Source organism: Abramis brama (genome assembly GCF_963993115.1).
Source record: "Abramis brama genome assembly, chromosome: 2".
Taxonomy (NCBI): Eukaryota; Metazoa; Chordata; class Actinopteri; order Cypriniformes; family Leuciscidae; genus Abramis; species Abramis brama.
In genome coordinates this window covers 48,831,314-48,856,650 of record NC_139964.1, presented here as the reverse complement: position 1 = coordinate 48,856,650, position 25,337 = coordinate 48,831,314, and the positions used below count along the sequence as shown (strand labels likewise).

The window sequence follows — 25,337 nt, the reverse complement described above, 5'->3', positions numbered from 1 at the left end:
GACCGTAATTTACACAAAAGGATCCAAGCAAGTATGGGGAAGTATGTATGCCTGTAATTTAGGTTAATTGTTCATATGCTTTGTACGTTTAACTTCATGTTTTTCTATTCAGATTTTTTTTTTTTAATTAAAAAATATTAATTTTGTTATAAAAATGTAAATAGAAGGCAATGATGTTTTGGTCTTCTGATGAGGATTCCATGTGATGAGAGTTCAGTAGGCGCGCTCTTCGTGTTTTTTGTAGCTGTTAGAAGGTTAAAAATTCAGCTTTTAATAATCTTCATTTTATTCTAAAGTAGCCTATACAAGAAAGTAGAAAAGAGTAGAATGCTGACATATTTTAAAAGTGAAAGGTGACCATGAGCTGTCAAAAAATAATAATAATACATAAACCGTAAATAAATCATACATTATACTTCAAGAATTCTGAGATCATATCTTTGTGTCAGGAGCAGACTGAAATTGAACTTGTCGCTGATAATTAGTTCCTCAGCTGCACTTCTAAAATCTCATGTGCCGTAAGTCGTAACCCAGTCAAATTTTGCAAATGATGTTTGAGAGTATTTCAGTAAATAATTAAACCTTAAAACTTAAATCTCTGACTGTTTCTTAGCTATCGTGTATCAACCACAACAGAATAGCCCGAGGTTATGAATGCAACCTCAAATGTAGAAGAATACAATAAACATTGTATAAAGCAGGACTGGTCTCACTAAAAGCACATTAGGCAAGTATTAAACTCTGATATTGACTTAAGATAATGAGCTTTTTCGTGTTGTTGTTGTTGTTTTGTCTATTCAATAAAGGTCTATTATTGCTGCTGCGTAGTGCGTATGAGGACAGGTAGGCCTATCAGAGCATGTTTCTGTCTATAAACAGAAAATGTTATACAAGTGTTTAGATGACTGCCCCGGTTTCACAGACAAGTCTTAAGCCTAGTCCCAGGCTAAAATGCATGTTTAAACTGTTAAATTAAAGCAATTTGCACTGACATTTCCTAAAATATGTCAGTGCCATTTTATTTATTTTTTATTTTTTTCAAGATGCACACCAGTAGCTAATGCTTTTTTCCAGGTATGAAAGCTACCTTAATGTCCTAATTGAACTGGCCTAATCCTGGCTTAATCTGAGACCTGTCTGTTGAAACCAAGCCTAGATGTCAGATATGTTGCAAACCACATTTAATAATTTCATTATATTTGTGAAATTCCTTAATGCAACTTTTTCAGGCACCCTACAAGACCTTGTGCTTTTTATTAAAAAAATAACTAAATCAGTTTTCACTAGCCCTGGTAAGAATGAAAAATAAAAGGCAGTGAAGTTATTTGATTTATTTGTGAAAGTTTGTAAAGGTATTCATGTATTCCTTGTTCTTGTACTTTTTGTTCTTGTACTCGTACTTTTAAAAAATTGTATGTGCTTATACTTTTTATGTTTATGTTTTTTTATTTATTATTGATTTACATACTACTGTAACAAGTATCTTGTTCTGTCCATGGACTTTTATGCTGAAGTTGTAATCCCGTTTCCTGTTCTTCTTCCTTTAATGGATTTAATGGAAAACCAGCTTTGGTGCATTTTCGCCACCTACTGGGGTGGAGTGTGAAGGGTTTCTGTGAGAATATCATGTCTTGAGTCAGATTTTCATTTTTGTAAGCTTATAAGGCTTGGTAAATAATCAGAGCAAATAACTTGAAGGACACTAACCTCTTCCACCCATTGAAGAGCCAACTGAATTGCAATTCTGAGGAGTAAACATATAAGAAATTAGATGTTTTATAGTGTGTTAGTGAGGCCAGCAGGGGGTGCTCACCCTGTGGTCTGTGTGGGTCCTAACGCCCCAGTGTAGTGACGGGGACACTATACTGCCAAAAGAGCACCGTCCTTCGGATGAGACGTTAAACCGAGGTCCTGACTCTCTGTGGTCATTAAAAATCCCATGATGTCCTTCGAAAAGAGTAGGGGTGTAACCCCGGCATCCTGGCCAAATTTGCCCCTTGGCCTCTGTCCATCATGGCCTCCTAATCATCCCCATATACTGATATACTGATTGGCTTCATCACTGTCTCCTCTCCACCAGTAAGCTGGTGTGTGGTGGGCGTTCTGGCGCAATATGGCTGCCGTCGCATCATCCAAGTGGATGCTGCACATTGGTGGTGGTTGAGGAGATTCCCCCTTCTATGTAAAAGCGCTTTGAGTGCCTAGAAAAGCGCTATATAAATGTAACAAATTATTATTATTATTAATTAGTCCTGATTTTATAGTCCTGCTGTAGATTGACTACTGTTGCAGCTGTTTGCCCATCAGGATCTTTTCAGCTGTCAGTATTTGAGTGCAATAATGATGATACTCTTGATCCAAATATTGTTTATCCTGTTTCCGGTGCCATGTTTGTAGTCCTTTGTATAGTTTTCCCTGTTGATTAGTCTTGACTGTTCCCAGATTGTCTTGTTAGTCTATTAGCCCAGTGTATGTATACCCCAGTGTATCTTGTGTTCGTTGTTGGTTGTTGTCCATGGACATATGTGTTTAGAGTTAAGTTACTTTAGTTCCTTGTGTTCCCTTGTTTTGTTTTTGGCTTTGTTTTACTATCACTATCACTCTTGCACTTATGGTACGTTTACACAACAACAGTGTTCTAAAAAATGTTCCGTTCACATGCATCCGCGAAAATTACTACAAACGCTGTTTTATGCATGCCAGGCCAGTAGTTGGCGATGTCACTTTGTAAAAAAACACTGTGCATGACATCACCATTTTCACAAAGTCATGTTTTTGTAGTTTACACGAAGAAGATAACTGTATAGTTTTCAAAAACTTGAACACATTGAAACCCATTTTCAAAAGTTTGCATTTTAAGGCCCCAAAAACGCTGTTTTCTTGTAAATGAACGGGCTAAATGCATAAAAAGTTATTTAGTCAAAAACAGTGTTGTGTAAACAGCCCTAAAAGATAACACTAAAAGATTTTTAAAATCTTATAAGATTTTCAAAATGTGAGACACCACAAACATGACGATAAAAAAAATTCATAGATTTAACAGTTTTGTTCCTATAGTGCGTGGAGTGCCACAATGTGACAAAGACAGCTCACCACACACTAACAGATTCCATTCACAAACAACCAGATTCCCGACACGAGAAATCTTATGTCCAAACGTGACTTTAGAGAAAACAAACACTGTGGATGACAGGCAAAAAGAAATTGTGATAATAGTGTTTGGACTGCTTTTTACAGAAAATGTATGGGGGAAAAAAATAAAAAGGTTTGGATGAAGTCATGAAGATTGTTGTTATACTTCCGTCTTCCGTCAGAGCTCGCTTTCTGATTGGGTATCGTTTTCGTTCCACGTGACAATCTACTGACTGTGTTCGAATTTGTCCTCAGGGTTCCCCCTACACAACAGGATTTCTGATCATAAATATTCATCCTGTTGGATATACGATTTGAGATTGGTGCAGCCCCGATGTTCTTCTGAGCAGGTTCAGTCACTCTTATCACACATCACACCTCAGGAAAATCTGATAAAATAATCTGTAGAACCATCAAGATAATTGGGACTTTACCTCATCGGAAGGGGAGAATTGGGTCCAAAATTGGCCCGATAATGTAGGTGACTAGGTGTCATATGTATGTTCTGAAAATGGATTTGCCAGCTGTTCAAATCATCTGCCTTTCAACAAGAGTATCCTGAGGATCACACAATGTATTTTTTAGATCTGGCCTACCTGACCCACTACCCGGACAGCTGCCTGGGCACATTTTACTACGTTGGACCTTACACTGAAAATGCAACTTTTAATGACTTCTGCAGACTCAAAATTATTCAACCCCTTCATGGCAAGCATCTTTAGTACTTTAGTACTACTCCAGACATACCGCTGATCCATAGGGCTGAAAAGTTTCAGTTTTGTTTTAGTACTGTGCAAGCTAAAACCTCAGTGCATGTTGCCACCAAGTCTTGCTGCAGGTCTTTTGCAGTCACAAATCTGGTTGCAGCCGTTGATAGCTCCCTTTTTCTGATTTGCAATGGTGATTTAATCATTTTGATTACAACCGTACACCCCTGTGTTTCAGTCTTTGTTTTTCGGTCATTGTCTTTAAGTTTTTGGTAAAGCTGTTATGTTTCTGTTCCCCTTTGGATTGTGTTCTCTCTTGTTTGGATTATTGTCTTCTCTGTTTGGATTATCTTTGTTTTCTGTGGATTCATCAAAAATGTGAAATTAATCCTGAAATGAATTTATGTGGAGAGTGCACAGGAATGTCGAAATTTTCTTTATTTGAGGAATTGTAGCACCAATAATTATAAAGATTTACAGAACTGGACATATTGGAACTGGGAGTTTGAACCCTTATGCACACAGCACTTTTAGGTATTTTCATCTCAGTTTGAATGATCATCTAAAACAGTACTGAAGAACCCAGAAGTACTCCACTGAGTATTTGTTAAATATAATTTTTAACTGTTTGTTCTACAGAGGGGTGCTAAATGAAATGTGGTCATTATTTATTTTATCATCAGTATTTCTGTTCTGAAAGTCTGCTCCTCTCAACAACTAATAGGATTATTCAATATGATTTTAGTCAAGTTTATCACAGAACATTGGGCCTCTTCACTTGAGCCTGTGTAATCATGAGCAAAAGACATTTTGTGTTTATTTAGGCAGACTTTTGTGACTATGTTATAGAAGTGAAAAAAATAAAAACTAATAAAAAATTGCATAAAAGGAAAAGTGAAAATAACATTAATAATTGACATGAATGCAATTCAGTCAATAAAACTACACACCCTGTTAAAGAATGAATGCGAGTCAGGCAGAATGTTTTCGAAAAGGATACATTTACTCATATGAAAAGTTTCATAAATGAAGCCGTTGTTCCTTGTTGTGTTTGGTTCAAGTCAGCACGTGTTATTTATCATGAATAACTGAATGTGATTTGCTGGAATATATAGTACACTTTACGTACACACTGAACACATTTAAAGATTTTTGAGCTTTTATGAGCAATGATTGAACTTTGTTTATCATATATCTGAATAATTTTTTTGTTTGTTAGTCATGTTACTTTGGTTTCTGAAAAAAAATGTAATGTCAGACTACAGGCAGAACCAGGGAAAATGTGATCATTAGCTGTAACCAGCTTCAGCGGTGCAGTAAAGTAGAAAGATAACGTTCCTCACAACATGTTTCAACTAAAAAAGGACTGGACTACCAGCAGAAGACTGCAACACAGGGAGAATAAATAGGGAGAGCAAACAAAGCAGGTAACAAGGGAGGACAGGTGTGGCAAATAATCAGGTAATAAGATGGGAGGGGCAAGACAATTGACAGGAGAGCACATGGCACAAGGAAACACATGACAAGCCATGTGCCATGTGACACCAAATATGACAAAAACACAAGCACATGGCCAGTAAAACAAATCACAAGCCATGTGCTCACACAAAACGAGACAACATGAAAGCACACAGCTAGTGTAAAACACAAGCTGCATGCTACACAGTACAAGACAAAACATGACATGAAAGCACATGAAACAAGGCACACAGACAAGACAAAACAGGAATGTCAGGGCTCTGTCACAAAACCAAGAAATAGACTAGACCAGGGATGGGCAACTTCGGTCCTGGAGGGCCACTTTAGCTCCAACCCTGAAAAAATCACCTGCCTGTAACTTTCTAGTAATCCTGAGGACCTTGATTAGCTTGTTCAGGTGTGTTTGATTAGGGTTGGAGCTAAACTCTGTAGGACATTGGTCCTCCAGGACCGAAGTTGCTCATCCCTGGACTAGACAGAAGTGACAGAACCCTGACACAAATGGCAGCATGGATTTCCCAATAGAACCAATACATAATTTCAATGTGTGATTTATTTCACAGGCATACTCTCTTTAGAATTTGAATTTGTCCCTCATGTAAACATGAATTTGTTAATCACAATCATACAACTTTAAACATGTGTTGGGCCTATATATAGTTATGAAAGAATATTTCTTTACCTCTTTTTCAAGTTCAGCTATAGCAAAAAAATTGAGAAGATCGACCCTTGACTGATCTGTTCTAGTAAAACTGGGCATAATTAAGTAGGAAGTTGTTCATTATAATGAAATGAAGGCACATGGTGAGTGAGTTATATTGACAGGAAAGTCACACAAAAAAAAACATGAAAGTGTATACCAGCAAAAAAGGAAGGAGAAGGAGGCCGGAAGCAGTGTATGGCACACAATGCATACAATCTTTACTAATACAAGGAAGTTCAAACAAATCAAATTAACAGTGGAGTTCATTTACCACAAATGACTGGCAGTTTATCACTCCTCTGATACTGTGAAATAAAATCCTTTATTTATCATATCATCAGCACAAAAAAATGGAAAATTGTCCTTCAAAAAAAGCAAAAAACTAATTGCCTTTTGACTCAAAGACTCAACAACAAATAAATACAAAAAAAAAAAGTTTAATTAACCTCTGATAAAAACATTATTAAACTATGCTGCCTTAACTTGTCTGCTCTCAGGACTCAGGTTCAAATACCTAAAATATTATTTTTAATTAAAAAAAAAAAGCAGATTTGGCTTTATGCGACTATAAAGAGTGTATATGGCTAATATGTACAATTACTACTATATGAACCTTTAAGGATAAATAAGATTCAAAGTTGTCAATTTAAGGGTAGTGCCCTAATTTTTGGAGAGTGCACATTCTTAGATCTTTCTTTTATTGATGGAGACTGTGAGACCCTAACAGAAAGGATTGCCACTTCTATAATGTTTTCAAGGGTTTTCAACCTGATGTTTATATATATTTCCTAGCATTTTGTTTGCTTTTCTACACAAGCCATGACTACAGGTTATGGAGGAAGTATCACATGATTTTTATAATTACATTTTTAAACAAGGATTGACTACATTCTAATTTCAAACCATTTGGTGAGTCAGTTAGTTGTATGCAAAAGAAACTCATTCTGATCCTGTGTCTCTCTGTAATGGGCAGAAAAATGCATCCACTCACTCATTCTTTATCTACACCAGAAACACATTGTTATGCAGCTCATAGTTCCAGATTAACCATGTCACCTGAATGAAGGGTAAATTCACATACCTGTTTATGGGAAACTTTTGAATATAGTTTTAGACAAATACACAGCTGACCCCGAATTTAGTCATGCATGTTAGTCAGAGTTAAAATGACTTGACAACCATCTCTGATTAAGGTACATTTGAGTTTTGAGAGCATAATCTGGTTTAAATCTAATACATATCTGATCTATTAAAATATTAATCTGAATAAAACAAAAGTCTTATTTTAAAGCCCATATATTCTGTCACATGACATTTCACAGGGTTTACGCATTTGGTCTTAATGTTTATATATACACCAGCATTGACGTAATGCTTTGTAAATGTTGACACAAATCGAAAACTTTACAGGCCTGTTTGATATGTCGACCTTTGTCATGGCCTTCAAAGTTAAGTCATCAGACCCTCCTTCTTGTTTAATATTAACTCTATCTGCACTCATCCGAAACAATATTTCCAGAAGTCTATTGTAAAGCGTCTCACATAGATACCTATTGCTTGTGTCTTGGCTGGCTGGTGGTCTGTTGCTCTCATTTATCATAGTCCACATATCCAACAGGTATGCAAATTCAAGTCACTCAGCAAGATATTACACTGTGTGAAACATTTTATGCCATCTATCTTTGCCTTAAGGGAGACCAGACTCTGAAAAGCCCAGAATCTCTAGCTTCATGATTGTCTTTTTTGTAAAGAGAGAAGTGAAGGAGGTGTGGCTACAGCTCTCGTGAGACAGGTATGGCGGAAACAGAAGAGGGGGAGGGGTTACCTGCATGGAGTTAGTGTACACAGCAATAGAAGCAACACTGCACCTGTTCCTCTTCCCAGACTCTCCCTCTCTTTCACCACCTCTACTCCAGACATCCAAGCAAGAGGGAGCAGAAAGGGGTCAACATGGATCCCAACCAGGCCAGTGGGAATGACAGAGAGAATGAAAAGGTGGAGAGAAAAGAGAAAGACAAAGGAATTAAAAGGAGAAACAGACTTTTCGTAAGATACCTGGAAAGGAGGAAGACAGATACTATTGTGGAAGATGACGCTTCCAAAGGTGACATCAGCATCGCAACCTTGGTGAGAAGGAGCTATTCTGACAAGACAGAGTATAGTGCTAAACTTAAAGGTAATTTTTCCTCACAAACTGGATAGAATTCTTTTCAGCTATTTGAATGAAGTTGTGACTTTATAGTGGTTAAACATTAGATTATAGTAAAGCCTTGATAACCTTAGAAAGACCGTTGTTAGGCTCACATCAACACGGTTTAGACATCCTGCAGAGCAGCAGGTAAGCACAGACTTGATTTTATACCAATTATACTTTTTTAAAGCCTCCCATCTCAAATTCCATTAGATCTTTGTGCAGAGTGAAGTTAAAAAAAATAGAAAAAAGAGGGCATGTGTGTGCTGATGCTTAGCACCTGTTGCGTTGTTACATTACAGAGAGAGATCTATTCCCACTGGACTGATGTCACATATGCAAACTGAACCTCGGCCACAGTGCTGAACATGGTTGTGGAACAGTCGTAAACAAGCTCAGCCACTGTGCCTACGCTGTTTACTTTATCAGGAAGTTGCTATCTACTAATTTTTATTTGGTTTATTCCGAATTGCACTCTTTTTGCATTATTAGAGCATTTAACTTGATGAGTAGAATATATTATAATAAATATGAAGTAATTCATTCATTCATTTTCTTGTGAATGTCATATCACAGTCTGGTTGTGATGATATGTGAATGTCATCATAATCTTAACTTGAGAATGACATCAGATGACAGAAAAACTAGTTTAACAGCCTCCACTGAGCAGGGAATGAAGCCTTTCAGGGCTGCCAAGTCATGACATTGAGGACATCTCACAGCTATGAGGACAGTCTTGTCATACAAGCTTCTTAGTTTTCATTCAATAGCCCTTATATAAACAAAATGTGTTGTCATACATTCTAATCATGTCAAGGAGAATTCTGAGACTTCACGATTCATCTGTAAAAAGCAAACCAATCATTTTGAATTTAACAAACAGCACATGACTGAAACGCTTGCAACTAGTCAGCAGTTTTAGTTTCTTATTGTATGTGTAAAGCATTAGCAATGAGACTTATAATTTTTAAACCCTTTCAGTTCTAGAAATGAGTTGTTAAATTAACTTCTTTTAGTTATTAATATACCTTCATATAGTTCCAACATGAGGTAGTCCATTTTATTTATTTTTTAAATTTGAGACACTTCAGTTCACACGTTTAGCCATATAGTATATTTATATTGCATAGTATGCCATTGATAGCCAGCTGTATGTCATATGGCACAATTAAAGTCAAATATGATGACATCATTGAGGAAATGTTGATCCCTGAACAGGAAATGCTCATAAAACTGAGTGTTCTGGATCACTTATCATGCTTCATAATGAAACAATGGATTAACTAAAACAAGAATGTTGTTTTAGCACATCAGTATGACTGTATAAATGTGTTTGAAATATGATATTTTCATGTCTTTCCCAAAAGAAAAAAGAAAATGTCCAAAGCAAACACTTGATCATATGAGATACAAGCTCTTAATGGGCACTTGCAGGGCAGGTTCCACTTGTGTGTGCGTGTGTACAAGAGGTATGTTTGGATCCTGTATGTTTACTTTGTGTTACTGAATCAAACCAAGCGGAGAAGGTAGGATGGGAGTCTTGCTTGAGGCTTTCAAATAATTAAAACGAAATAGGCAGATCATTATTGATGCTATACAAAGACACAGGAGCTAAATCAACACTCACAGTGAGCTCAAAGCACATCTCCAAGCTTGAGTTCAGTCAGGTAATGTTTTCCTGCAGAAATGTGATCTGTTCAGCGTGGCACAGGTTTCCATTAGCTGGCCTTCAGTAAAAAGTCTTTGTGTTTTCTTTTCATGAGGTCTAAATTGCTCAGCCAGTCAAAATGCAGGTTCACAAGAGAATAATGTAGTACTGATTAAACATTTTCTATGAGGAATCTTGAATTCACTGTATTAGCTTAAGATTGCTGTCATGTTTTAATTTATTCTGCATCAAGACATACATGTTCTGGTGATTTGTAGGGCAGAGATTAGTTATATGACTCTGTGTGAGTGAAATGAGTGAAACACAACTCCTCTATTGTCATAACCAAACTCTTTGTCTAAGACTTGCTTCTCGAATCATATCTGCCCACTGCTTATTTTTTCACACATAATAAGTCACAGTTTTGTTTCCTGGGTAATTAAAGCTGATTTATAATTTATAAGCGTGAAATTTATGATTGGATCATTAAGACATGTTAAATGCAAGGGAAATTCCTCACATTATTGTAGTAATTTCATTATTTACATCTAAAAATATTAAAATGTGGTCCAATTATTCGTCATTTTAAACACCATATCTGTATGTTTGAGATGTGCAAGCACTAAAAGAAATAAAAAGCCTTTTCAGCATTGCATCACTGTGCCAAAAAGTAATGTGACACCTGGCCCCACCTTTGCCTGTAGCCTCTCTGTCTCTTTCTGTAAGGAGGAAGTGTCATATGGAGGTGACCAGGAAACAAAGAATCATCTCACTTCCCATGAGTACATACTTGCTTTGTTTAACTTTCATATTGCTTGCAGCAATACCTAATATTTAGTTTTATTTAGTAAGCTAATGTATACTCTTTTGATGATTCATAACTCAATTTAAGAATTGCACTGCTGAAAAGACTCTTAATTGCATGTAATTATTCAAAAATTAAATTAAATTACTGTTATAAAATAACACTCTAGGTCAGTTTTCAGGTCAGTTTTTATTACAGAGAAATTTTTGAATCCCATAATACCCATCATATAATATACCCATCATTTTTTCGCAATTGCATGATATAAACTCGCAATTCTGTCTTTATAACACGCAACTGCAAGTTTCAATCTTTCTGGCAAACACAGATGTGTTTTTTACCAATAGATTAACAGGATTTTTTTATATAGCCTAATGTATGTACAATCTGAACTGCGTAATTCATCTCTTTTTCTTTTTCTTTGTCCTTGCATCAGAGAAAATGTCCCCACATGATATCTCTTTAGCCACATCCCCAGCCATGGATCCAGAAGAAATCCGCCACAGGAAGATGATAAAAAGGTCAAAGGTCATTGAGGAGCTGGTTAGGACAGAGGGAGATTATCAGAAGGACTTGGAGCTCTGCATAAGCGAGGTTCTGCTTCCTCTCAGAGCAGCCCAGGCATGTTCACAGTCCCATAGAGATGTATTCTAATATGAAAATTCTGTCTTTTTTTAAACATGATCAAGAGCAACCTAAAGTACAAATCGGCTGGGCCATTACAATCTTGTAACTGCAGATTTAGAACACCTTTAGATTTGTAATGTCATCACATAATCACCATAGAGGTATATAAAGGTTTTATGTTACTAAATACTAAATACTGCAAAAAAGATTCCGATCTGTAGTGCATTTCTGTTAAGCATCTACTAAACTTGCTATTTCTATATTAACATTTTGTTTGATGCATGATTTTGGGGTCTGATGGGTTTGTTATAGGTGGTGGATGTGGATCGACTGTTCACCAACATTGAGTCTGTGTGTGTTGTCTCTGCTGATCTGCTCCAAAGGCTACAAGATGCCATAGCTGACCCTGACCCTGAAACACAACTCATAGGTAATTTTGAAATACATTTGAAATAGAAACATTCGACTTACAAGCATTAAAATAACAAACAAAAACATTGGCTATAATTAATGGTATGTTACGTAACAACTGACATTACAAATTAGGATTCATGTTTATTATTAAACTAAAGATTAATGAACTTAATAAACCCAATAAAAATAATGTTAATATACAACAAATAAAAAACAGTTAAATAATTATTAAACTATTGTATAATTTTATTAAAATGTATATGAAGATTTTTTTGGAAACCTTTTCATAAATGTAAAACATTATCCTATAGTGTGACTTGATTATACTTTTATAGAACATTAAAAAACATTAAACATAAAAAAAAAAGTTGCTGCCTCAAAAATGTAAATACAATCAACAGCTGTTTAAGTCATTTCAAATTAAATTACATTAAACAGACTTTCAAAAAGTTGAAAATTGCTTAACTTATTTTGATGAGTTAAAGCAATGTAAAAACATATGTTGCCATAACTTATTGATCATATAATTTATAGACTGATTTTTTTTTAAATTTTTTTAGGAGAAGTTTTTATCCATGCCAAAGCTGTCATGGAGGAGGTATACAAAATTTACTGCTATCATCACGACGAGGCTAATGCTTCACTCAAGTCTTATGAAGCACAGGAGGACATTCAGCAGCATTTTAGAAGATGCATATCAACACTCAAGTAAAGATGTTGACTGCATGTATCTCTTAGATATAAGCCAGGCCTTTGGCTCTAATGTGTACAATAATGATTTATTGTCTCTTCTCTCACAGGAAAATATATGACCTGGAGTGAGTATGCAATTTTTGATTTAAACTCTGTGATAAATAATATATAGTAGTGAAAATTCTGACATTTTATAATTATAAACATGAATGTTACTTTATAGACATGTTAATAGCTTATCAATACAACTTATAATTCAAGCTATGCATTAATCGAAACTGTGACTTTGTTGTTGCGCCTCATGCTCAGCTGAGCTACAGAAACATCATAAAAGTAATTTATACAGATTGTACATAGTGAACAAAGTGGAGTTCACCAAATCTGAATAGTTGTTCTTCATTCAATGTTATTTTTTAGAGGAAAGCCCAATTTGCTTGACATGGGCTCTCTGATCATTAAACCAGTGCAGCGTGTCATGAAATACCCGCTGCTGTTGGCTGAACTGTGGAATGCCACACCCATGGACCACCCTGACAACAGGCCCTTACAGGAAGCTCTGACCACTGTGAAGATCATTAACGTCAACATTAATGAGTTTAAGAGGAGGAAAGACATAGGTGAGACGTACACAGGATCTTATAATAACTATATCAAATAGGCCTACAAGGTTTTAGGTTGCAAGTTGTCCAATAGCCTCCTGAGACCCAGAAAAAATTTTTTTTTCATGTCATCACATTGTTTAGAGCATAAGAAACAAATGGTAAAAAAAAAAAAAGATAATTTAAAATGATATTTTATTCATTATGCTATGTCCTCTGTAGTGGACACCAGGACTCAGTTGTTGTTTTTTTCAATCACCAATACATTTTAGGGTTTCAGGGTTTTTTTTAACCAAAATTTGTATAAAGATGATTCTCAACTATGTTATGAAAGATAAACGGAATGAATTGATACACCATTTTACTATATGCAATATGTGGGTAAAATGGCCATAAATTTATATTCCCATTCAATGCAATGTATCTATACACTGTATCTAATTTGCACATTAATGTGTTCTTGGAGCAACATTTAATGAAAAAAGAAGTGTAATAACTGGAGTAATAATTAGCAACATTTTAATAATAATATCTAATATTTCATTGGAATATTGATGTACAATTTATTTCCATATTTACTTGTTGTGTCTCCCAAAATGCCTGATAAACATGATTTAAGTCCTGATGTCCTCTACAGTGGACATCTATGAAATCAAAGTCTTTTTTTTCTTCTTTTTATTCTTTTTTAACCCCATAATGTTTTCCTGAGATGTTGGTTTATGAAATGCAATTTGAAAAGTAGTAATTTTAGTATAATTACAATATATTATCATATTTCCATAGGAGTGCTACATTTGATCACTAAATTAATGTCAGACATTTTTAAAGACCAAGGAGAAGTTGTTTTCATGGTGAAACCTCCAAACATTTGGTGACAAAAGCCCTGAATGTGCTCTTTACAGGACACCCAGGTTGTAACATGTGACATGTTTGGTGTCAGAGAAATTCACTAAAATATAATGTCCACTACAGTGGACAAAAGTCTATTCCTGGGTCCCAGGAGGATAGTGCAAACGTGGTTCAGAAAGTATTTTGGGTTAAAGCAACCATGCATATCTATAGAACTCACGTATAAAAGATTTTTGTTGTTGTTTGCTTTGTAAGTATTAAAGTTTGCAAATATGACACTTTGCAACTGTTGTTTCAGTGCTGAAGTACAAGAGGAGTGACGATGAAACCTCACTGAGGGTTAAACTCAACAAGTTCAACATTCATTCTATCAGGAAGAAATCTGACCGCCTGACAAGCTATTTTAAGATGCTCACTGGCGTTGAGCCACAGGTACTTTAACCAAACGAGGCAAAAATAACCATGTTTTTACTCAGGCCTCTGTAAAGGCAGTCTGTGTGTATTGTTGCGGCTTTTCTCTTCTCCACAGGTGAGAGATGAAGCGTTTGACAAGGAGGAAAAACTTTTCCGTTGCCTTGAGAAAGCTGTGAGACAGCTAGTGAAAAACATCAGCTGTTATTTGCTCTATACTCAGGTATGAAGAAACATGTGACATATTTTTATTTATACAAAAATAGATACAATTAAGGAAAGACACTTTAGGCAATAGTATTTCCATACATTTGTAAATTTTGAGATTTTTGGGCTATTTTGCTTCCATAACAGACTCAGAAAATATATATTTAAAGGCTTTTTTTAATGAGTTATTTTTTTTCTCATGCACTGAGCCAGAAATCCCCTCTTCAGTAGCCTTTACATACACCAAAATTATCTTACATACATCAAAAAAGTTTTATTCATATATTTATTCTATAGTTTTAACAGATGGGGTTTGTTCATATACAAGTTTTTAGGAATATTTTTAGAACATTGTATTCCTAAAACATGGCAAAAAAATTTTTTTCTGGCTGTTGACAGTATTTTCTAATTTATGGAGAGATAAAAATTTAAAAATTTAAAAACCTCTGTGAAAACCTTTATCTCTATTATGCCAACAAAATGAAACCAGAATTTTGAACCTGGCTTCATCCAATGTTCAAATTAACTCTTCTGGAAATGTATGCAAACTAGTGCATATTTAGTTAGATAATGCATCATTTGCTTGTTTAAACAACACAACATTTTAAGAACTTAATGATAACAATGTAATAATACCAAGTTCTGGCATGAAACTCTAGGTTGCGTAGGCTGATAAGTCCTTAACTCATTTGGTAGCGATCACATCGTCATCTACATAGCTCAACATGCAAACAAATACCAGTGTTGCTGTTAGCAGTCTGCAGTGTTCAGAAACTCTCCACCTTCCCCAGCTCCACCTGTATTGATCTGCTACGTGGGGTTATTTCATGTATGTTACATGTGCAGCAGCAGCATGTCTTACATGCTCACAGCAATGTTTGTGAATGCATTGGCAGTAGCAAGTCATAGCATAGCAGATCTATTCCGCCAAGACTAAATACATTAACATTGCCATATCCACTACCATTACCATGTCAGTCTCTCCGAGAGTTGTCATGACAGAACTGTCTTAATGTAGCTACTTTGATTAATCATCTGGGGAAATATGAGTGATATCTATTAGTTTTTTGTTTTTTTTAGCTTTTTCACCTGGTGTCTTGCCTTAAACATCTCTTTATAACATTTCAAGTATTGTTGTTTTATTTTGCTTTAGATCAGTGCAATGCACATTTCCAGCCTCACTGTTAGTACAGAAATATTTCACAAATTAATTTCCATTGTGATTAGAGCAGTCAGTGTCAACACATCCTTGTTGAAAAAAATCTGCTGCACTAGGTATTGTCCATCTTCCTCCTGTGAAAAACTAACAATGTTTTGGGTGGTGTTTTCATTTCTGCCTCAGAAAGTCTTTTATAGGGGGCATTTTGTACCTAAAATACTATCCTTGCATTTATTTAACAGTTCCTAAAAACTGTTAATTTAATCACCTTGACAAAAAAAAAAAAAGAAACGAAAGTATATGCAACCTATGTGATAAAGTCTCATAAATATATAAATGACTAAATTCGTTCTATATAAATCAGCTAAATCATAACATTCCAAATGACCTCAAAACCAATCTTAAAATGGCTGCATGGTTCAGGACAATTTTTGCAGCATAGGAAAGTACTGAGATAGTGCTGGTTACTGAGGGTTTATTTAGAAAAAAAAAAAGAAAAAAAACTCCAAAAGGCCTAGCCCCATCCTACTGTAAATTTGGTTGCATTTCTATTAATTGAAAGCACTCAAACTTTTAAATAATGTGTTCTATATATTATATTTATATTTATATGAAGACTTCAGATGCAAAAGCCTCTAAGTGCCATCTGAAATTTTCTTCTAGAATGATCATTTTTATCAAGCTTGTATGTTTATGTTCAGTTATTTCACTTTAATGGCAATGAAAATGACCTATTAATTGCCATTAAAGGGGACACATCATGCCAAATGCACTTTTTTAGCCCTTAAATGCATTTTGTTGTATATTTGGAGTGTTTAGAAGTACAGAAAATATGAAATTATTCTCTTCAGGTGCTTCGTTGATATCTTTATATTCTGTTTTGGTCATATTTTTCAACCAGTTCCGACTTTTCTGTTATCTATGACGTTTTTTGAACTATTACGTCACAGTATTTGCAGCGGAACTGCCAAATAAGGACATTGACTTCCGGCCCAACACTTCGAGCAATCCGCCATTTTTATTTCTCGCTGCAATTTTGTAGTCCAAGCTAAAGGATGCAGAAGTTACGAGAGGGTAAGTTAAAATGTTCGGTTGTTGGATGTAGTAACCCACACACTTCATTACACCGTTTAATGTAGATGAACTGCCACGCGTGACAGGGCGCATGTTTAACTGAAAGAACGAGCAGAGAGAGAGACCCGGTCGCGCGCGCGCTCACTCTCTCTCTCTTCGGAGCCAGGCGAAAGTGTAAACAAGACATCACCGTCTCCAAACTAGACGCTGTCTTGCTCTCTCTCCCTCGCACATATTAATCAAAATAAATCGACACGGTGGTAAAAGGTCGGAAGACCAAAGTTTCATGTGTAAATACAGTACACACCATTGCGATACATCCATATGAAGACGTTGTTCTACAGGTTCGTCGTCTTCATTTTCATCTCGCTCCTGCTCCGACTCTGGCTCGAACATGTAAGGCTGGCTTGACAAGTCTTCCGTTGTTGACATTTTGTTAATAACGTGTGAATAAAAAGTTTCTGTGCCGCTAGATAATCGTATCTCTGCTATCAAACTACAAAAATGGCCGAACGGGGTGGAGTTGAACCGAGTGTGGGCGGGGTATGAAGTGTCTCATTTGTATTTAAAGAGACCGCACCAAAACGAGTTGCTCTCAGACGCACATCAGAAAAGGGGTAGAAAAGGGGCCTGTGGAGCTATAATAATGAGGAATTCAGACCCAAGCATTGCAGTTCCGCTTTATATAGACTACAAATGTATGATTTATATGTACAAAGGAACAATTTAAAAGCATGATATGTCTCCTTAAAAAGTGAAATTGCTGAACTTAAACATATGAGCTTGAAAAAAAATGCTCATTTTAGAAGAAAATTTCAGATGGCACTTCTGCATCTGAAGTCTTCATGTATAGATCTGGGTCCTGAATTAATTGAATTATATAAATGTTGATCAGTACAATGTCCTGTTTTTATATTTCTCTTTACTGTAGGAGATGATATCCATTGCTGTTCAAAATGCACAGGACCTAGAAACTATAATGAAGGATCCAGACAAAATAGACACCAATGGCTTTCAGCAAAAGAGGAATGGCAATGACCCATACAAACAATTTGTAAGTGTTTCCCCTCACACACACACAAAAAGATGTATTTGCATAAACTATGGAGTAAAATTTCCCCTCAGTTCTTGTCAGCAACTGCACTGTGAAACATTCTCAAACTTTCTCAAACAGTCATGGATGATAATTTTTAAGTGAGCTAAGTTTCTCTTTAAAATTACATATAAGCAACAGGAAGTACAATAATGCACAATATGGGCTCAAAGCCATCATACAGATTGCGGCTCTCTAATACTTTGGCTAAGTGAGATTCACTATAGTATTCCCTTAATTTTTCACATTTCATACACACAATTGTGTCATTATGCTTCATTTTCAATCAAAGCATTTAGTCTGTAACAGCTGTAAACCTATTAAATGTCTGCATCTGCTGCAAATAGCAGCTTAAAAATTTTTATGGTTTGTGTTCCTCAGAAAGATCATATGGAGCATCTAGTTCTGGCTCCTCTCTCCAGCCTGCTGGGAATGTTTGCATCACCACAGAAGCTGATACAGAAGCGCTACGATAAACTGTTGGACTACTGCAGCCAGTTGGATTCCCGATCCTCCAAAGAGGAACAGGGCCTGGCCAGACGAGATTACGAGGCCCTCAATGCCCAGCTGCTGGATGAGCTGCAATGCTTCAACCGAGCTGTCAGGACCATCCTCACCAACTGCTTGATTTGTGTAGTGAAATTAATTAGAAAGCTGATGGATGCAGCCCAACCGCCTGTCCACCAGCTACCGGTGAGTTAAAGCAGGCAGAAAATAAATGATACTAAAAAATAATGATTTAAAAAAAATACATATATATATATTTTGAAATGTAGAGAAAGTGACAGAGCCCTTTTTCACATTGGAAACCCCAGTTTTAAGTGTCTTGTTCAAAGGCAAAATGGTGATTTTACAACATATCAGGTTACTTCTGTGGTCCATGGTTGGATTCAAACCTACAACCTTTGTGTCATCCAAAACCATTAGCCTGTTATATTCTAAGCATAAAGGATCTTTACGCATACAAGTATAGCTTCCCACAGAACATGAAATTTGAAAATTCAAGTTCAGTAGGCTACATGATAATTTGTTACAGTTACTTTCTGTAAAACAGTAATAATGGAGATAAAGCACATTCAAAAGACTGTGTAATATAACATTTTAACCATTACAGTGGTTGTTTCATCTACAACGATGGTTCTCAACTTTTTTAAATCCAAGTTTGTACAAGAAAATATTCAAAGGCTCACTTATCTAGTCTGATATGTACCTCTGGGACTTCTGTTTTAATAATAATAATAAAAAGTTAGTGTTATTTAGATTGTTAGTTTGTGTTTTTCGCATTTTAATTAAGATTATGTTAATATACATTTATTTGACTTATTAGGGCACCCGTGGAAGTTTTTTGATGCCCCCTGGTTAAGAATCACTGATCTACAGTATGTCCAAAATTCTGTTATGCATTTTAATCATTGCATTGGTCATTCCATCCAGGTTCCCATGTCGAACTTTAGTGAAGTCCAAAATTCTATCATGGAGGAGCTGAACAACCTTGGATTCTTCAAAGAAAATTCCCAAAAGCTGATGGAGCGCAAAGTGAGCTTTGAGAAACGGGACAAGAAAATGGTATGATTACAAATGATAAATTTGGGTAAACCCATATTGCTATTAAGGTCTCAGTTGAGTGTAAAATTCTCTTCAGGCCCCAGAGATCCTCAGACAGACTGAGGAGCACAGAGCCTGGCTCCTGGAAGAGTATGCAGTGGATCGGCTCTATCAGCTCAAGCGTAATTGCAATGCCTGTCAGGAAAAAGACATCAGCCTGCTGGAGGGGGAGCTAGTGGCCCTGCTGGAAGACAAAGACCCAATGGGCAGCAGCAGCCGCTGGCTGGTACACACTGGGAGTAAGTTTGTTTACTTGTGTTCAAATACACTTTAATTTATTTTCAGAAAAAAAAGATGTATAATAATGCACAGCGTATAAGAGGGAAGTTTTAAATATTGATAAGTCAAGATGTACACTGCCATCTATTGTGGCTGCAGAAAACATTACTTATTATTATCACAGTTGTGTTTGTGTTGTATTTTTGTAAAAACCATTAGATTTTCCCCCCCCTGGGTTCTTTGAAAAAGAGAATATTTAAAACAACTACATTTGTCTGAATAGAAATCTTTTTTAACACCGTAAATGTATTTACTGTTACTTTTGATGTGTCTTCGCTGAATGTGTGTGTGTGTGTGTGTGTGTGTGAATGTAATGTAATGTTCATTGAATGTAAATGAATGGTTATGGCACACAAAACTAAACAAAATTTCTTGGTAAAACTTTACAATAGGGATCTATGTTAACATTTGTTGATGCAGTAGCTGTCATTAAATTAAAATGTACTTTTATAGTTTTCATTAGTCTTAAGCTAATGTTCATTTCTACATAAATTATTACATTTTAACATTGTATTGTATCAAGTTGTAAAAATAAACATTAAAGGAGAACTCCGGTCAATTTTAACATTGAGCTCATTTTTTTGTAAATTTGGAGTGCTGTCAGTACAGAGAACAACGACAAAAATCGGTGTTGCCTACACCGTGTTATCCTCTTTTTAAAATTTGCACCCTGTTGACTTCAATGGGGCAAGTTTTAAACCTGCTTTTAGCCTCTTAACATCCTTGATGTGTCATTACAAGTGCCCAGCCATTGTGAGTGATTCCTTCAGAGTGAACACGGGTGAATCTGACTGCAGTAGATGTGAAAGATATGAATAAAAATGATGTTAATTCAGTCAGCGTTCATACCTGTATTTACATCCTGTTTTCGGTCGAAGTCCACAGTAGTCGATTGTCGAGTTCACGCGCGTGATGCTTGCCCCACTGAAGTCAACAGGGTGCAAATTTTAAAAAGAGGATAACACGGTGTAGGCAACACCGATTTTTGTCGTTGTTCTCTGTACTGACAGCACTCCAAATTTACAAAAAAATGAGCTCAATGTTAAAATTGACCGGAGTTCTCCTTTAACAAATATATTATGAATGAATATTAATTAACAATGTACAATATGTATAAATTAACATTAACCTACTTTTAACATTAACCTAACATTAACATACCCTAATGCATTGTTAAATGTTAAATGTAAATGTTAAAATTGAATTTTATTTTAAAGTGTAACCAGTTTTTTTAACGTTTGCTCACGCTTACGCTATTAATTCACATGAGAGTTTATACTTGTAAACACAATGATATTTACAGTAGACACCATTAACTAAAGCATTAATAAGGCTGGTGGAAATTTTGTATGCATCCTATCTATCTGCTGTTGAACTTCATAACCTTACAGCAGAGAGTAATGAAATCCCATAAGGATTTTCTTTCGTCACATGTCTATAAACTAGCCTTAACTCCACAGAGACTGTTGCTTCACAACAGGACCAGCATTCTTGTTATGTCAGGTGATCAACAGGTCTGTTATCAACTATTGAAAGGAGTTTCAGGTCATTGGGGGATAAAAAAAAAACAGTGACTGGAAGTAGAAAAAAAGAGTTCAGCCAATAAAGCCCTTGAAATATTTACTTGAAATCTTTAAATATCACAAAATAAAAATAATAATAATAATGTTATTATGCTATGATATTTGAATTGTATTATTAAAAAAAAATGTGAAAAGTGTTATCCATGATCCTTCAGACAACTTATTTAATTAGTTTGAGGTCTGAAACTGATCTGTCTGAGATCACGTTCACTCTTGTGGTCTTACAAAGCTGCCATTATTTTGCTCCTATTAGGTTAACCAGGCTCCTGCTGTTGATAATGACATTTCTCTTTGTCTTTGTGTGTGTGTGTGCGTGTGTGTTTAGGTACGCAAGGCTATGTGTACTCCTCATTCCTGAAAGCCTACAACCCCCAGCGAGAGGTGACTGAAAGGCCAGATGACTTTGACAATCTGAGTCTGTTTGTCTCGGGCAGCAGGAGCAGTAGTATGAGGAGCTTCAGTCCGAACAGCACTTCAGACAGTATGTCCCCTCAGTCTGGACCACAGGACGAGCCGGACCACTCTGAGGACCAATATGTAAGACACATGGAAAGTGTGTGTGTGGTACACAAGACTTAAGGTGATGATACACAGGGTTACTTTTTGAGCAATGTTGCTGGGCAATCTTGCTGAGCGATTGTTGCTTGGGCACTTTCCCATTTTAAAATGAGCAATAAATTTCTATCTGGATACTTTAGATCGGTCGTGGGCCCTGTGTCTCATCTGGTTTCCTGTTGACGGCAACATTGCCCAAAAAGTTGCCCTGTGTATCATCACCTTTAAAGGGTATTAAATCAATTTCACAGATGCGAGTGTGCCATTGTTCCAAATATCAGCACTAGTGATGCACTGAAATTTTGCCAACTGAAAATATTCACCCGAAACAGCAAAAAAATAATATTTATCTAAAGCATATCTGAACTCAGATGGTTGTAATTAGAGAATGCTTTGAAATACAAACCTAAGGTTAGACTTTTTTAAAGAAGACAAATTATTGCAGAAGTAAAAGCAGCTTAAAAAAATTAAAGTGTAAAAAAGTTATAATAGTTTAAGTTTACTGTAAAGCAAAATGTACTAAACAAAATCTTTTTGTTTTATACAAAATATACATTTTACAATATAATTTTGCTAGAAAATCAAAGCCATATATCTAACCAAGTTGTGATGATGTTTACAGTATATCATACAATAATTGAAAGGCTAAAAGGTTTTAAGTACCCGTTTTCCATGGTAACGCAATGTCTAATTTCAAAACTGTTTTCACAGGATGAACTTTGAATGTTTAAACTTTCAGATGATACCTAATTTATTGATTTCTAAAATATGTGATAAGGAAAAAAGGCAATTAAAAATGTGCGGCAAAAGTACAATGACAGTTAACAGGTTTCTCTGATGACACGTTTTTATGTGTCAGTGTCTATTTCGAGCACACGAGATGGATAAGCTACAAAAGGTAAACATGTCAGCTGTGTGAACGCACTTTACCATGACAAAAAAATTAAGATAGTCGCAATAAAATTCACAAAAACAGGCGCCTCGTTGCCTGGCTTATTGTATCACCTGAGAACACAACACCCTGAACAGCATAAAGAGTTAAATTACCCAAATTTAATTACTCTAACTTTATTTTTGGTTTTGAAATTTTATTTTGGTTTCCAAACTTTGTGGGTGGGAAGTCTGAGTTCAGAGCAACAACAGCATAGAACAGAACAATTATTATTTTGATTGCTTGTAAACAGTAGTTCAATAAACAAGGAAACTTACTGAAAAACTAACATTTTAGACACAATGTTCCAGATACTTTGTCCATTTTTGCTCCACCAATGGAAATAGTTCCAAACTATATCAAACAGGAACAACCATTGCATGCCTCCGAGCAAAACATAGTAGTGTTTCCTTCCTGAATGAATCAATGTTTTTTGAATAATCAGTCATTGATTCAATTACTCACTCATAAGATACAAAGACAGTCATTTACTGGTGAAACGATGTGACCTGCAGAATGGGTAACTGACAGCCTGTGTGGAATGCCACAAACAGACAAGTGGAGTAATAGGAACATTCAAATGTCCCAGTGCTTTGCAATTTCAGCCCAACTGTAAAGCCAATCAAATTAAAGAGGACCATAATTAACTGTTGTGTAAAGTGGTGTTTCACATTTTTGAAAAAGTATAATTGAAAATTTGTAATACTACCTGGAGGACTTCAATGGATTTTGCTTTATGTCAAGCAGTAAAGACAACATGAAATGGCATTCTGACTACTTTACTGTGATGTGTGTCAAGTGAAAAATAATATTGTTCACTAAGGCCGCGTTTACATTATATGGTTCAAGTGAACCGATTCCGATTTTTTCCTCCCATGTTGCACTGATCGGATATGACCCACAAACATGCAAGCAGGAAAAAAAAACTCATATGAATCGGAAACATGCATTTGCGTCTGCCATGTAAGCGGATAGATCGGATATTCCTTTCAATGCGAGTCATACGTCATTGAAAAAGCAACGCTGGCGAATAACGTCAACTCAGATGGACACCAACCGTGATCACATGACTCTTTTCAATGGTGTTATGGAGGACGAAGGCTCAACCCAATGTTTTGTTGACATTTAAAGATAATAAAAGCTTATGCTTGAAAGCTTGAATTATCATTTCATCTGCATCCACTGCAAATCGCGCCATTTTTACTTTCTTTTCGGCCCAAGAAAAAAAAAGAAAAAACTTTCTTTTCGGCCCAAGCTTTTCCGGGTCATCATCAATACGTCTACCTTTGGTTGTTTCGCCAAGTGTATAGTGGAAATGCAGATATTGGATATGGGTCTTTTTTTTTAAAGATGATGTAAGCTGGTCGTCAAAAAACAAACAAACAAAAAAACTGAAATAGTCAACAAATCGGAATTGGGCATCAAGACCTGCAGTGTAAATGCGGCCTAAATAATGTATAGGCTACATGAGGATTTGTCTTGTGATGGGTTGAAGTTATGTTAGGCTATGGTACTACTTAATCATCACTTAATATAAAAAAAAAACATTTTCATAATCTTTCATCAAAATTACTAACTTTTCTGCCTCCTGAAACAATTATTTTTCTTCTAATGTTATAGCCAAGGTCATGTTGGACAAATGCAAAACAAAATATTAATATGATCATATTAATATTTTGTTTTGCATTTGTCCAACATGACCTTGGCTATAACATTAGAAGAAAAATAATTGTTTCAGGAGGCAGAAAAGTTAGTAATTTTGATGAAAGATTATGAAAATGTTTTTTCTTTAGAATAAGATAAATAGACGACTTGAGCGAATGGGGTCAATCGAGTTTAAAATGTTATATTGTGAATGGATAGACAGCGCCATCTACTGGTCATATGTCCCGGAAAGGCTCTAGATTGAAGGACAAATCATTTCAAATTAGATAAACTGATTTTCAGATACTGTACTGTTATGTTTTTTTCCGGTTTAAAACTAAAATGACATCTGATCTCTAAAGTTCAGCTTTCCTGTTTTGAGACTGTGTTGTTGTATATAAAGAGAATAACAACAAGACACTAATTTTACTTCTCATTTTTCTGCAGTTCTATGCAGTTTATGCATTCCAGGCGCGCTGTGAACAAGAGCTCACGCTTCAGGAGTACCAGCATGTTCGTATTCTTAAGTTTTCAGACCTCGGTGGTAACAAAGACTGGTGGCTCGCTGAATCTAATGGACAACGTGGCTACGTTCCAGCAAACTACCTTGGAAAGATGTCATATGCCTGAAACTATTTTTTAATGTCTATTAATATTTTTATTTAAAGGAAGAAAAATATGAATTATAAATTAATTGCTTAATGAAGGCCAATCCCGCACAAATATTTTTGCACTACATGATGCTACCAACAGTGTTTACTTGAACTATATAAAAAAATGTTATGGACAACATGTTGCTAATTAGAAAAAATATATATTTTAACTATTTGTATATAGTTATATTAATATACATCTTGATTATTAAATTATTTATAATCATGCAAATGACCTTGTCTGTTTTTTTGTGGGTTGTCGTTCATTAAAATAAGTATTTAAGTAATTGTAAAAA

General features: G+C 35.6%; 1 protein-coding gene across 3 annotated transcripts; it reads left to right on the top strand.

Moving 5' to 3' along the window:
* The first annotated feature begins 7,591 nt into the window (after positions 1 to 7,591).
* arhgef38 (Rho guanine nucleotide exchange factor (GEF) 38) lies at positions 7,592 to 25,270 on the top strand. Of its 3 annotated transcripts, XM_084105835.1 has the most exons (16): positions 7,592 to 7,639; positions 7,714 to 7,813; positions 7,906 to 8,197; positions 11,102 to 11,286; positions 11,605 to 11,722; positions 12,267 to 12,414; positions 12,507 to 12,524; positions 12,817 to 13,016; positions 14,146 to 14,279; positions 14,377 to 14,481; positions 17,630 to 17,752; positions 18,173 to 18,484; positions 19,226 to 19,357; positions 19,434 to 19,635; positions 21,584 to 21,795; positions 24,836 to 25,270. In XM_084105835.1, exons 3-16 carry the CDS (start codon positions 7,972 to 7,974, stop codon positions 25,016 to 25,018), a joined length of 2,298 nt encoding a protein of 765 aa, XP_083961961.1. In that variant the 5' UTR covers positions 7,592 to 7,639; positions 7,714 to 7,813; positions 7,906 to 7,971; the 3' UTR covers positions 25,019 to 25,270. The 3 variants fall into 3 exon arrangements, with proteins under 3 accessions (XP_083961961.1, XP_083961963.1, XP_083961962.1); XM_084105837.1 differs by having other exon boundaries at positions 7,600 to 7,813; positions 7,938 to 8,197; XM_084105836.1 differs by having other exon boundaries at positions 7,600 to 7,813.
* The last annotated feature ends 67 nt before the right edge of the window (positions 25,271 to 25,337 follow it).